General features: G+C 52.7%; 6 protein-coding genes across 6 annotated transcripts; 5 read left to right on the top strand and 1 right to left on the bottom strand.

The window, feature by feature from the left end:
• Positions 1-2394: 2394 nt before the first annotated feature.
• On the top strand, positions 2395-4308 carry CKM354_001252000 (uncharacterized protein; the record flags this gene model as incomplete). Its single annotated transcript, XM_044808042.1, has 1 exon — positions 2395-4308. One exon carries the CDS (start codon positions 2395-2397, stop codon positions 4306-4308), a length of 1914 nt encoding a protein of 637 aa, XP_044663977.1.
• Positions 4309-4720: 412 nt separating this feature from the next.
• CKM354_001251900 (uncharacterized protein) lies at positions 4721-6040 on the top strand (the record flags this gene model as incomplete). The annotated part of the gene is made up of 1 exon (XM_044808041.1): positions 4721-6040. The coding sequence occupies one exon, from the start codon at positions 4721-4723 to the stop codon at positions 6038-6040; it is 1320 nt and encodes a 439-aa protein (XP_044663976.1).
• A 557-nt stretch (positions 6041-6597) lies between these two features.
• On the top strand, positions 6598-7417 carry CKM354_001251800 (uncharacterized protein; the record flags this gene model as incomplete). The annotated part of the gene is made up of 2 exons (XM_044808040.1): positions 6598-6657; positions 6707-7417. 2 exons carry the CDS (start codon positions 6598-6600, stop codon positions 7415-7417), a joined length of 771 nt encoding a protein of 256 aa, XP_044663975.1.
• A 66-nt stretch (positions 7418-7483) lies between these two features.
• CKM354_001251700 (uncharacterized protein) lies at positions 7484-9067 on the bottom strand (the record flags this gene model as incomplete). Its single annotated transcript, XM_044808039.1, has 1 exon — positions 7484-9067. One exon carries the CDS (start codon positions 9065-9067, stop codon positions 7484-7486), a length of 1584 nt encoding a protein of 527 aa, XP_044663974.1.
• Positions 9068-9742: 675 nt separating this feature from the next.
• On the top strand, positions 9743-11351 carry CKM354_001251600 (uncharacterized protein; the record flags this gene model as incomplete). The annotated part of the gene is made up of 2 exons (XM_044808038.1): positions 9743-10844; positions 10912-11351. 2 exons carry the CDS (start codon positions 9743-9745, stop codon positions 11349-11351), a joined length of 1542 nt encoding a protein of 513 aa, XP_044663973.1.
• Positions 11352-11699: 348 nt separating this feature from the next.
• On the top strand, positions 11700-14660 carry CKM354_001251500 (MutS family protein MSH4; the record flags this gene model as incomplete). The annotated part of the gene is made up of 1 exon (XM_044808037.1): positions 11700-14660. The coding sequence occupies one exon, from the start codon at positions 11700-11702 to the stop codon at positions 14658-14660; it is 2961 nt and encodes a 986-aa protein (XP_044663972.1).
• Positions 14661-14709: the final 49 nt, after the last annotated feature.

Here is a 14709-nt window from a genome sequence, read left to right as displayed (position 1 = left end):
CGCATGGATAGCGACATGGAGGCGGCTGTGTGCCGCAGGGAAGTGGAGGCTGCAAGACAGTTCGCTCACAGTTGCAAGCAACCTCTTCGAATATAGCTTCTCTGCAGGAACCGCATGGCCCTTTGTGGCAAAGCTCTTCGCATACGTGGTTGCCGCATTTAAGTAAGCGACCGCACTGGCGAGTGCAAATGTGCTCAGCTTCGTAACCTTCTTCGGCAGTCCGTGGCGCGGATCCAAGTGGTCTTCCTTTCTTGCGACTGGCCTGGCGCTCGTGTGCTTTGCGCTCACCAGTACAGCAGTGCTCGTCGCACATGTGTCTTCCGCAATTGAGAGTGATTCGGCACACTCGCATGCACTGGGGCGGCTCGTCCATGCCCTGATGACAAACCGTACTATGCGATGTTCTCCCACATCGGCAATTGATCGTGACCATCTTTAAACACGACCCGCAGTTTCCCACATGACATACTTGTGGGCAAAGGTGTCCACAAGGCAATACCTTATCGCAGGGTTTCGAGCAGCTGGGAATGTCGTCTTGACAAGATGTTCGTGGGGCGTCGGAAAGCTCGTGTAGAGGAGTCTTACCGCAAGAGCAGTGAGTAACGACATCGGGCGATCTGGAGCAATGTCCTGGCTCTCCGTCTTGCGGATGGCACCGCTTCTCGCATTGATGGCTACCGCAGTCGAATGCTCGCCCACAAGTGCTGCCACAGTCAAAGACCCCTGTCCATCTTTCCAGAACCGACTGAAGTTCTGGTATTGGCTGAAAACCTGGTATCTCCGAAGGCGCGTCTCCGCTCACTGATCCTGGTATTGGAGAAGCGTCGAGAATATGCTTTCGGCTGCTCTGTACTGGCACACCTCTGTCACTGCAGAGCACGTCTTTCTCCATCTGCCCACAATAGCAGCGTGCCGGAAGACGGACCTCACACGGTCCGCAAGATCCAGCGTGGCATGGCCTCTCACATCTGTGCTCGCCGCAAGAGAGAGTGGATCCACATATCTCGCCACAACTCCAACCAGCCTCATAGTTGGTTTCCATACATCGTTTGGTCGATTCATGCGCGCCACAATAACACTGTTGCGTAGGACCCATATGCGTACACGGTGGACAAGGTCCAGCATGACAAGTCAATTGGCATGGGTGCGGGCATTTTCTCACTCTCTCCTTGCCGCATGTCTGTCCGCATGAGTGGGGTGGAATGCCCTGAAGTGGTCGCGGATCAGTCTCCTTCTCGCACCAACATGTGTACGAATGAGGTAGATCATCCTTGGGCAAATTGCATCCCGGACATCGCCACTGCCGCATCTGAGGCACTCCATCTGAGTTTTGCTGTGCAGCAGATGCTCCGGCATTCGATGACCACTGTTTGATGCACTTCAAATGAAAGACGGTCCAGCAGGTATGACATGACCACACCTTGGAATTTCGCAAGACTTCGCTCGTGCAAATGGCGCATTCGTAGTGGCGATTGTCGATATCTTCATGAGTGCGGGTCGCAATGTCCGGTGCTTGTGACTTTGACATGCGTCGTTGCTTGGGCTGACGATGTGGTCGCTCGATCGGCTGCTTTTGAGTGATATTCTGTACATGCTGTTGGCCGGGGACGAACACAGGTGCTGCTCCTTGCAACGACGCAGCATTCGAGGCTTCGCTTTGGTCAGTCTCCGTTCGTGTGAGCTGTCCACCGAAAAATCTGCCGTTCACAGTTGAGCGCTTTTCCGACCCTTGAACGCCGACCCTGCCGCCTCTGCCCCGACCTCTACCTCGACTGCCACCTCGGCCTCCTCGCTGAGGCGTGGCATCTGTTTGCTGCGAAGAAGCCTCCGCTGGAGCGATGCTCGCTGGTCTGAAAGCTAATGACGGATCTTCGCCACCTCCTCCCCTTCGCGGGCCTCTACCACGTCGTGGTCCGCGTCTTCGTTGTGCTGGTTGTGATGGTTGTGCAGCTGCGGGCGCTTCCATGACGAGACCGTTGACGACCAAAGCCAGCGACTCAAGCGAATTCACAATATCCAGAGTCGTCTTGTTGTCGTTTTGTTGTACAGTCTTCAAGGTGGCGCTGATGAGATCAGTGGAGGATCCACGAGGTTGTGCCTTCCAACGGATTTTGTAAAGAAAACGGCAGGCTCTGTTAATGTCGGCCTGCCTTCAACAGTATAAACAGCAAGCGCGGCGCAGACAATGAGTGACGGCGGATGATTGAAAGTGAGTCAGTCAGGATGTGGTGGCTGAGGAAGTAGTGTTTGTCTGCTGCTGTGGCAAGCACAGGCGATGCTTTTCGTCATAGCCATCCCTGCCGCGCTAGACCGGATCGCGGCACTGACCTGCATTAGTGCATAAACATGTGCACGTCTGCACAAATACTGGCGAGCTTCCCAAAGACATCAGCAATGGCGGCAGAGGCAGACGACGTGCCGCAGGGCACCAAACGCTCGCACGATGAGAGCGAGCAGGGAAACGGGCAGACACGGCCGACCGACAACGACGACAGCGATTCCAGCGACGACGACCTGGGCCCAGCTCTGCCCTCAGCCGACGCGCCCAAGAAGAAACGACGAAAACTGCCCTACGAGAGGCAGTATGTCGCGGCGCTGCCCTCTGCGACGCGATACTCCAAGTCGCTGATGCACAAGGATCAGCTCGTCTTCTGTACATTCACTCCACACACCGACTTTCTCATCACCACCTCAGTCGACGGCTTTGTGAAATTCTGGAAGAAGACTTCGGGCGGCATCGAATTTGTGAAAGAGTACAAGGCACATGAGGGGGAAATTCGAAGCGTCACTGTCAGCGCAGATGGGCGGAGCTATGCGACTGCGGGCATGGATAACACCATCAAGATCTTTGACGTGGCCACCTTCGACCTGCTGGCCATGCTCGAGCCGCAGAAGCCACCCAAGGCGGTATGTTTCGTGCATGGTCACGGGACATCCTTTCCTCTGCTGGCTGTGTCAAACGAAGCGGATGGGGGCATTCACATCTACGATGGGCGAGGCGAGAACAGTGAGCCCATGCATACCATTGCATCCCTCCATCGTAAACCCGTGCATATTATGGCATACAACAATGCCTATGACTGTGTGCTGTCAGCAGATGAGAGTGGTATGTTGGAGTACTGGCAACCTTCTTCGCCGTTCGAAAAGCCGAGCAACGTATGGGAGATGAAGAGTTCCACCAACTTGTTCGAGTTCAAAAAGGCGAAGTCAGTTCCGTCTTCCATCACTATTTCGCCCTCGGGTGAGCAATTTGCGACATTCTCGTTCCCCGACCGGAAGGTGCGTATCTTCAACTTTGTCACTGGCAAACTGCACCGTACCTACGACGAAAGCATTGCGACCATCAACGATATGCAGCAGGCCGGCACACTCAGCGCGACTCCATTAGACGCCATTGAATTCGGCCGTCGCATGGCTGTCGAGCGAGAACTGGACACACCTGCTTTGCGACCTCGCGTCAACGTCATCTTCGACGAGAGCGGCCACTTCATTCTGTACGGAAGCATCCTAGGCACGAAAGTGATCAATACCTTCTCAAATCGGCTCGTCAAGCTGTACGGTCGCGAGGAGCCTTTCCGCCCTCTCAACATGGCGCTATACCAAGGCCAACCCGACAAGAAGGCTTTCACGACAGTGCAAATGGCCGCGTCTGAGAACCCCTTGCTGGCCGAAGCAGAAGCGCGAGACGCAATGCTGGTTAACACAGGTTCCGGCAAGGTGCGCTTCTACATGTTTACCAACGATGACAGTGTTTCAAAGTCCGATCGTGACATTCACAACGAGAAACCGCGCAACTTGGTCGCGAACAAGCAGAAAGAGGAAGCGGAACGAGAAGCCCGGATGGGTACCACTGCGACGATTCACACCACTATGGGTGACATCAGCATCCGTCTGTTCCCGCAACACGCGCCAAAGGCCGTGGAGAACTTTGCAACGCATTCCAAGAACAACTATTACAACGGCATTATATTCCATCGAGTTATCCGCAAATTCATGATTCAAACTGGCGATCCACTTGGTGACGGAACCGGTGGCGAGTCGATATGGGGAACAGAATTTGAGGATGAGTTCACTCCAGAGCTTCGACACGATAAGCCTTATATGGTGAGCATGGCGAATGCAGGGCCCAAGACGAATGCTTCACAGTTCTTCATCACGACCGAGCGTGCGCCGTGGCTGGATGACAAGCATACAATTTTCGGACGCGTGGTGAAGGGAATGGATGTTGTCCACATGATTGAGAACACCAAAGTCTGGAAAGAAAAGCCGGTCGACGACATCAAAATTGTCAACATCACCGTGGATTGAAGGGCGGAAAGTATGATCTTTGGCCAATCAAAAAGGTTGCCGGCTTCATCGGCTGATTTTTGAGGATGCGCCGAACTATACCAGGAATACCGGGCCGAGCATGTGATATACTTGCGAAGAAGCCGGCACTGCACTGCAATAGCAGTTTTGGTAACAACCGAAATGCCGTGGCGGACCGTGAACCTTCCAGCACGCAAAAGAACTTTCATCAATCTCCTAAAGAACTACCTTGGCACCATGCAGCACGGTACATTTCGGGCTTTGCTTGAGCGTATGCCACCGACTCTATTCACCAGCGTCCTTTTCATCGAGTGTGCCGACCAAAGAGGAAACTCGGCAGCAGTCTCGCCCTTTCATTCTTCCCTCTCACTCCAAGCTCCGCACTTGTGCCAGCAAATATTACGCCCCAATCATGCCCGAGCTTGTCACACGCCTGATGGTCCCAGAGCAAGCATCCTGCAAAGCAGAGCCAGCAGCTCCCGATTGCGATGGCGATGCTTGGCGTGTGCCAATGACTGTGCCTTACGAGAGTACAACAACTACAGAAAATCAAATGGCATCGACATCGCAACATGGCTCAAATTCCAAGCAATCACGATTTGGCTTCTTCCAGAACAGTTTAGTATTTCACGCTCGGCCGAAAAATGGCGCCATCTTGTCTGCCACCGCAGCCTATGCTCGGGATGCAGCACAGAGGAGTAGTGAGGAGACTTTGATCAGCTTGATTTCTGACTCCTCGAGGATTTCAGAACAACAGGCTGCACGGGCAACGTCACTGGAGTACAGAAAGAGCTGCACGACTCGTCGCAGACGTCAGTTGTCCCCTTCATCAGTTTATTCGCGGTCAACTAGCGCAGCCTTTGAGAATACGTTCGGAGGGCGTGTGGGAGGGGCAACTCAAAGGCACAGTAGACATGACAATCAGTCCTACGCCAACCAATACATACAGCTGGTTGGATCAGAAATTGAGCGTCATGGCAGTGAGATCCACGTCCGAGCAGGAGACGGTGCAGTGGCTGCGTTGCTGCCAAGCACCCCTGCGCCCGCCAGAGCCATGCCTGCAATTGAACCTCGAAGCCTGCGTAAAAGGCAATCACGTCGGAGTACGAAGTTCAAAGCTGAAAGTGGCGTCGATCTTGATTATAACACGGGCTCGAGCGATGTGGCACTGTCTCCCTCAATATCAGCAACTGATGAGGATGCCATCGCTCTGCTCGAAATTCGGCTGAATCGATTACGAGAGGAGAACTTTCAGGCGTTCGCTAGCGGATCTTCGATGGCGGCAGGAGATATGACCCAGCGACTGCAGTCGCTGACGGAAGCGGCTGAGCGTTTGAGAGACCTGAAACTCGTGACGGGGATGGCAGTGCGTGAATTCGAGGACAGACCCTCGCATGCAGCCGACTTGGGCGAGAGGTCAAATTTGCCTACTGTGTCGAGACTCCTTCGCAGAGGTGATCGTTCCGGAAAGACTGCCACATCTGCCAAGGCAGACAATGCGGTCGAAGAGAGCGCAGATTCTAGTGTGTCCAAGACACAGGCAGACGAATTCGCAACTGAGCGAAAACATGGAATGAGCAGGATCCCAGTCTCGACTCAGGTCACGACCAAAAGTGTCACCATCGTGCCAGCGACGACAGCTGGAGTGAGCAGTGATATTGCACCCCTAGTGCCAAAGCGCAACCCAAGAAGACTGCTGAGGAATAACGATGCAGTGGAGCTGGATCGTTGATCATTAGATACCGCTAAGAATTGCAACGTCCAACCGCCGGTATTGATGACTTACCACTTCTGCGTGCGCACTTGTTGATAGAAGCGATGTGAATTCGAGTCTCGAAAACCGCTCTGTTGTACAATCGTGCTGTCCCGTCAAGTCTGGGAGCAGGCTCCTTCGTCTCTATTTGGAGAAAGATCGCTGCCAGCGACCGATGCAAAGAGATACATTGTACGACCTACCATCTTCATTGTTTCGAGCACAAACTATCGCCACATGTCATACGCTTCTCTGACAGAACAGAGCCTGCCCAGCTTACGAGGCCGGCTACGACCTTGAAGTGCGTCTTAGATATTGCCCTGAGATATAGCCGCATTTCCAGGTTTCTCTGAATGCAGCAGGAGGCCTCTGCCTCTTCGCCTAGCCTTGGAACGACAGTGTGCCGCATCCTCGAACGTCAAGTACAAATTTGTGCTATTCACTTACATTCGGTGTTCCCAAAATCAAGCTTTGGTTCTAAAGCTTGGCAACATGAGTCTGTCGTCCTCAAACCGAGAGTTTTCGCGATATTGGCTATGCTGCCTCATGGCATCTCAGAATATATTCTACTGGCCTCGCCGCCCTCCATAGCTTCGGTAGACCATCTGGACAGAATAGTAAAAACTGACAACAGTAACTTTTCAGAAAAGTTGTCACCAGAACGCAGCTCCGCTTCCAGCTCAACAACCAAGCACTACGTCCAAGCACTACGACCGGACGATCCTGAAGATTTGCAATCGCCTTGGGGACGGAGAAGGTGTCGGCATAGCTATGACTCCGAATTCCTTCGAACTTCAGTGGCACCAGGCCGAAAGAATGTCCCCTGCACTCGTCGAGGCTCGAGACGAAGATGATTCCCTGCCCCTCTCCACCATCGTTGAGAGCCCTCATTACCTCCTCCGCCGTCTCCTCATCACTCGTGGCTGCATCATAGAGCTGATCAACTCTTACTGGGAACGCCTCCAGCAGAGAACCGGCCTCATCCGCCTCCCTGGCTTCGCTTCCACCGACACAATCTACGGCATCGGAGGTCGAGCTACCATTTCCGCCCATGCGAAGATCCAACTGGAGCGACACGATCTCACGGAGAAGAATTTGAACTTGTTCCAGGCGAATTACTTTCGGCATTTCAAGGAGAAGGAATTCGAACGTAAGACCCTGTGGGAGATCGTGGAGTTGGAGAAGGTTTTGGAGGATGTGAATGTGGAAATTGATAGGCTGAGGGAGAGGCTTGCACACGAGATGCCGGAGTGGAGTAAGGCCAGATGGGCTGCTATCGTTGCTTCTGCGAGGGAAAGGGTGGCGATGGTATCGGAGGTGACTACGGTAGTCAAGGAGGCGGAATCGCTTGATTAGAGCGCTGAGAGGTGGGCAATGATCACAGATGCTGCCAGAGGTAGAGTGGCGAATGCGGAGTAGTTTCTACTGGTCCCATGGCGGCTGGAGCTGCCAGATCTCTTCTGGTCGAAGGTGATCTCGAACGCAAGCTTCAGCACCATAGCCTGGTGGGCCAAAGCGATTGTTCAGATCACGTTTCCATGCGCGCTGAGCTACCGAATCGCGCAGAACGCCTTCATAGACAATGTAGTCGATTTTCGGAGACGTTGCTATTTCAACCCCTCTTAGCGCGGTGGGATATGTAGTTACTCCCCTCTTGTAATGAGCTTTCAACGCCACACGCTGCCCATTTCTCAGCTGGCTTGCTTCAAATATGGCGTATGGCGGCTTGAAGAGGAGTATCCTGGGGTTAAAGAGACCATCGAGGCTAACTTCGTCCAATCTTTTGGTACAATAATCCAGGAGAGCGTCCCATCCCAGATCCTGATGACACAGTGTCATGATACGTAGCGTGATGCTACGCAAGCCAGACAGACTGTGCAACACTCCAAAGAGTTGTTGTTCTGAGGCATCGAAACCTTGCAATGTGACCTTTGCGACGGAGTGCAAATTTGCCTCCTGCAGAGCGGAGAGGATTCCCTCCTGCTGTGCATGCGTGACATCGTAGCTTATATCGAGATCGCAGTGAGCAATATCCAATTGCCGTAAGTTGTGGCATTTGCTGAACATTTTCGCCAGGCCTGCGAAATTCTGCTCGTTGCGTGCCTCGCGTAGGATTTCGTCTTCTGGAACCCAGGTGGCGCCCGAATCCACTTCCAATGCTGAACTGTAGTCTTCCTGGTCCATTGACTCCATGTCATTGACGTCGATGATTCTGTCTGAAATGCTTACTGAGAGACTTTCGAGGCTGTTCAGGAACTCGCCGAGCTGGGCAGAGTCAAAGTCCAGGTACGTGAATTTGTCGCAAGATATGCTGCATCTGACCATGCGGCTACTGTTGAACAGATTCAAGCGTTGGACTTGCAGTCCGCATCTTGCAACAGATCCAAAGATCGCTTCCAATGCTGTCTTTGCCGCCGCCCAGATGTGCTTCCAGCCACCTCCATAGATTGGCAGAAGTGGAGTAGTAGCATCAATTCGATACACTGCAACTTCTGCCGTCATCGCCTGGAGACTGAAACCGTCAGCTTTCAGCTTGCCGAGAGCCTGACTAAGCAGTGCGACATGGCCTCCTCGATCTGTGAACAGCGAGTGCTCGCTTCGTTGCTGTCGTAGAGTCTCGAGCTCTTGTACCATTTCCTGCAAGTCCTCATCTGCGACGTTCTCCAGCGTAATTCTTTCGAGCATACCATCATTATCCCATTTTGGGATAGGTATGGCACTTCGATTGATGTTTGCTTCCAGCTCCAGCGTGTTGTACACGGGCGCAACGAGCGTGAGGTGGCGGAGTTTATGCACTAGACCACCTGCAGTTGCAGCGACTGCGAACCTTTGTAGGGACCGCTCAGTGAGCTCAACACTTTTAGAATAGAAATTGGCCTTGAAGTGGTCCTGTGTTGCGTTGCAGGCCAGGATCCGACTGGTTAGGCGTAAAGAGCCAATATCGTAGAGTGGCAGCTGTGTCACAACCTGCTCCACAATCTCGGGGGGTAGAGTTACGAACGACATGTTGATGTTGGAACAAGTTCCAGAAGGCCGACTCAATGGGTTTCTAAAGACTCACGGCGAAGCAAGGCTTCGCCTTGGTGACATCTTGGCGGGTCAATTGTGCAACTTCAATCGCAGATCTTTGCCCAATCGATTGACAGCTGCTCGAATCTAGGAGGCATATGAAAGTCTCTGGCGAGGCAATACTGCCAATGGGTATTACTTACGCAGAATAGACGAGACGTTGAGCAGTGGTCATCATGCAAGAAAAACGAGAATTCATACTGCACTAAGATGCCTCGAACCCCTTACAACTAGGTGCCTGGTTGGACGTGCATCCCGCCGGCCGTGTGTTACACTTTGGGTGGAGATTTTGTAGACGCGGTCAAGTGGGCCATCCCGTGTAAGCCGCACGTGTTGTACTCCTTGAAGTGTATGTCGCCGTCGCTAACGCCCGTGGATTCGAGTTCATCGGAGGAAGTCCTGCTCGCAGAACGCGATGAACTTGTACTGGACTGAAGAGACGAACGAACGGGAAGAGCCAAGGGCTTCGACGATGTTTCTGCCTCATTTTGGCCTGATCTCTTATCGATAGCATCGTAGCGGAAGGTACGCCGAAAGGACTTCGAAAAGTTCAAGAGAAGCAGAACACTTGAACACGATCGGCAGTTGCGAACAACTCACACATTCCTCACCATGTCGACCGTCCTACCACCTCCTTCAAAGCGGCAAAAGACTGCTGCGGCCACGAAAGCACGCGAACCCATAAATACATCTCCCGAAACCATTCCAGATGCTCAGCAGCGCATACAATTCCTCGATGCAGATACTGGCGCGCCGGCGAGCGAACCCGTGTTCGTGCAACTATCACAATTATCACCAAAGAATCTCTCGTTACTGTTGAACACTCTTCTCGGGCACACAAATCCTGACGATCGTCTACCCTATCGATTTTACAATCCGTACAGCGATGGCAGTGCGGAGTTCTCACAAGAGGAGGTCATTAGGCGGTATTTGGACGGAACGGCGACAACTGAGTTGGCCTTGAATATACCTTTCCGAGCAGAAGCTGTGTTCAAGGTCAAGCCTGTCACAAGATGCTCCGCCAGCATCAGTGGACACGGCGAGTCGATATTAAGTGCAGCTTTCAACCCAGCAACGTCTTCATGGCTAGCGACAGGGTCGGGAGACAAGACTGCACGAATATGGGATTGTGATACAGGGACGCCGAAGCACACATTGAAAGGGCATACAGGATGGGTACTAGTGGTCGCGTGGTCGCCTGACGAGGGACTACTGGCGACTGGGAGTTACGACAATACAGTGCGATTATGGGACCCGAAAAAGGGTACGCAACTTGGCGGACCACTCAAAGGACACACGAAACCAGTTCTGAGTATAGCTTGGCAGCCCTACCACAGTCGCGATCCTGGGCGTCCTTTACTTGCTTCAGCATCGCAGGATTTCACAGTACGGATCTGGGACGCAGTGAGTGGGCATACGGACAAGGCGCTCACTGGCCACAAAGGGCATGTCACATGTGTGAAATGGGGAGGTACAGGTTGGATCTACACGAGTTCGCGAGACAAGACAGTGAAGATCTGGGACGCTGACAAGGGGACATTGGTGCACACGATCAATGCACATGCTCATTGGGTGAATCATCTTGCGCTGTCGACAGACTTCGTTCTTCGCACTGGCTATTTCGATCACAAGGGCAGCAAAGAGGTACCGGAGACAGTGGAAGGCAAGCGACAAAAAGCGAAGCATCGATTTGATGCCGTGATTGCGGGCACTGGTAAGTAACTTGCGCTGTGTAAACAATTGCGCGGAGTAAGAATGCTGACAACCCTTCTTTGATGCAGGCTCGGAACGTCTGGTGACGGTGAGCGACGACATGACCATGTTCTTGTTCGATCCATCACAATCGACAAAACCGATACAGAGAATGCACGGCCACCAGAAAGCGATCAACCATGTTACCTTCTCCGCCGATGGAGTTCTGATCGCCAGCGCAGGCTTTGACAATCATGTCAAGTTGTGGCAGGCGAAGGATGGCAAATTCATCACCACGCTTAGAGGTCACGTTGGGCCTGTATTCCAGACAGCCTTCTCGCCAGACTCAAGGCTACTGGTCAGTGCCAGTGCCGATACGACATTGAAGGCGTGGAATGTGAGAGAAGGCAAGTTGGCGGAGAATCTGCCCGGTCATCAAGACAGGGTTTTCGCAGTGGACTGGAGTCCAGACGGCGAGCGCGTTGGAAGCGGCGGCGAGGACAAAGCCGTGCGCATCTGGAGACACTAGTCACCATCTTTACAGATAGCGACGTTGACGCAAGAGAGTCTCTGTACGCAGCAGGCTTGCCAGAGGACGGCTTATATGAGTGAGCTGCAGGACGATCTCTCGGCATCGCCTCAGTATTGGCGGTGCACACATGGCGGATGTGGGAGACATGATAGTCTGTCGGCCATGTCGTGCGCATATTGCATCGTAATAGGACATACGAGGGCGTACTTGCCGTGTCGTGACTTGCAGACGCGTTTGGGAAGTCGCGACTGCCTCTGAGGTTCGAGAAGGCAAGTGGCAAATCCCATTCTCTATCATCATTCCTCACACCTGCTCTCCTCTCAACACACACCCTCACATCCTACAATGGCGGAATCACGCAGTCGCCAGTCGACTTCGTGCTCCAGCTACAGCACATCGCACGAGAGAACTACCTCACAATACCCGACGACTTCGTACAACACTGGCCAGCAGCGAACCTCGAAGACCAACACGACAAGCTACAATCGCAGTGCGTCCAATCGTGTTCACGAGCTTTTGGGATACAATGATACCACTACTGAATCACGTACTGGAGCTCGCAGTGGCAGCAGGCCAGCAACAGCCCGCCCTCGCACCGGCGTGTCTACTCTTGGAGTCGAGAATCAAGAGATCATATGTGCTGTTAGCGAATCGAGAGGCATCGCACCGACTGTGGGCATAGCATTTGTCAACCTGGACACTGGTGAGGCCGTTCTCAGTCAATTCAGTGACAGCCAGACCTACGTCAAGCTCGTGCATAAACTCATGGTCTTCAATCCAAGCAACATCTGCATTGTCGCCACTGCCTCCAATCCCAAGTCGAAGCTGTTCTCGATCGTCGAAGAACATCTCGAAGACATCGGCTGTCTGATCACTTTGCTCGATCGCAAATACTGGGCAGAGACAGCAGGCCTTGAGTACATTCAACAGCTCGGCTTTCCCGAGGATATCGAAGCCATCAAGACTGCGGTTACGGGCAACTACTTCGCCGTGTGTAGCTTCGCAGCTGCGTTGAAGTACACTGAGCTAGGCATGCTGAAGACGTTTCCCTATCATTCGCTCCGCATCAGATATGAGCCACCTGAGGGATCGATGATGATCGACCTCATGACCATCAAGTCACTGGAACTGGTGCAGAACTTGTGCAACCCAAAGTCCAAAGACTGTTTGTTCGGACTGCTCAATGAGACTTTGACTCCCATGGGCATGCGACTCTTGAGGAGCAACCTTCTGCAGCCTCTGACCAATCAGGAAACACTCAACAAACGCTACGATGCTGTCGAGGAGCTCAGCACCAAGGAGGAAATGTTCTTTGCTGTCCGCGCTGCGTTAAAACCTTTCCTCGACGTGGATCGCATCCTCACCCAGCTCATCATCATTCCGAAAGAGCCGAATTTGCACGATACAGAACAGTCTATCAACAATGTCATCATGCTCAAACACTTCATCGCCCACGTCAGACCAATTTTCGAAGCATTGACTGGGTGTCGTTGTGAGATTATTGCCGAAATCCAGCGCATCTGCGCTCCTGAGAACGTGGAGACGGTAGTCGGACTTATATCTGACACTATCAACGACGACACCATGTATGCGAATCAGGCATTGGATTTGCAAAACCAGCGCACCTATTCTGTCAAGTCTGGTGTCAACGGCTTGCTTGACGTAGCCCGTCAGACTTACAAAGAAGCAACGACGGATACACTGCAGCACATGGATGACATGTCTCAGGAGCACAACTTGCCGTTCCAGACGAAGTTCGACAACTCACGCGCGTTCTTCTTTCGGCTGCGTGAGCACGAGCTTGAGGATCGTGCTTTGCCAGCGGTCTTCATCAATGTCTTTCGCAAGAAGGATGTGATCGAGTGTCAGACTCTGGAGTTGGTTCAGCGCAATCAGAGAGTTCGAGATGCTCACTCAGAAGTCATGCTCATGAGCGATCGGCTGATCAAGGAACTGATTGCCAATGTCCGTGAGCACATGTCTGGTCTTTTCAAGATCTGCGAATGCGTTGCCATGTTGGACATGCTCGCTGCATTTGCACAGCTTGTCACTTTTCAAGACTACAGCAGGCCTGCCATGAGCAAGACACTGGCGATTCGTGCTGGGCGCCATCCGATCCGCGAAAAGATACACAAGGCCAAGTTCATCCCCAATGATGTATACGCAACCCAACAGGCTCGCTTCCAAGTCATCACGGGCTGCAACATGAGTGGCAAGAGTACTTACATCCGCACCGTGGCCCTGATGACAGTCATGGCGCAAGTCGGCAGCTTTGTGCCTGCTCAATATGCGGCATTCCCCATCACCCGGCAGCTCTTCGCACGCGTATCAATGGACGACAGCATCGAAGCCAACGTCTCAACATTTGCAGTCGAAATGCGCGAAACAGCTTTCATCCTCAAAAACATCGATCGCAACAGCATGGCAATTGTCGACGAGCTAGGCCGTGGCACAAGCACTCGAGACGGCCTCGCAATCGCCATCGCCATCGCAGAAGCCCTCGTCGAATCCCGCGCTCTAGTCTGGTTCGCCACCCATTTCCGCGACCTATCCAACATCCTCTCCGAGCGCAATGGAGTCGTCAACCTCCACCTCGCTGTCAAAATGTCACCGAACCGAATGGAAATGCTGTACAAAGTCGCCTCCGGAACACTCAAAGAAGAACACTATGGCTTACAGCTTGCAAAAATTCTACCATTCCCATCAGAAGTCATCGAACACGCTGAGCTCGTCAGCCATACTATTGAAGCACAAGTCAAAAAGCGAAAAGATCATTCCATCGGTGTGGTACATGCCAGACGCAGAAAATTACTCCTCAATCTCGAAGAACATTTACATCAGGCGAGAGATGGGACGATGTCGGATGAGAATTTGAAGAAGTGGTTGCAGGATTTACAAATGGAATTCGTGAATCGAATGTCTGCTCTCGAAGAAGAGGAGAAGAAGATTGTTAATGGGGATTATGATGAGGATGAGATGACTGCGGTTGAGGAAGAAGCAGACGCGGAGGTTGAGGACCAGAATCATGTCAATGATGGTGAGGAGTCTACTCGAGATGAAACTACTACGATCTCTGCTCAGCATGCTGGAGACGAAGCCATGAGTAATTACACGTTGCATCAGGACCCGGAAGCCGACAAAGAGAACCAACCTCCTATCCCATCTCGTTCTGGCGGAGATTTTGTCGTCGAGGAAGCCGGTCCTTCAACGCAGTCAACGACTATTCATGTCAGTCAGTCACGGCATCAGCAGCGTAGAGATCCGCGCACGATGTTTGCCAGAGCCCCGTTGCGCACATTGAGCTGAAGAAAGAGACGGTAGTTAGAATAAGACAGCTCATCTGAGCAAGTGGAAA

The sequence above is a fragment of the Cercospora kikuchii genome, assembly GCF_019650295.1.
Source record: "Cercospora kikuchii DNA, contig_00009, whole genome shotgun sequence".
NCBI lineage: Eukaryota > Fungi > Ascomycota > Dothideomycetes > Mycosphaerellales > Mycosphaerellaceae > Cercospora > Cercospora kikuchii.
This window is presented reverse-complemented; position numbering and strand designations above follow the sequence as displayed.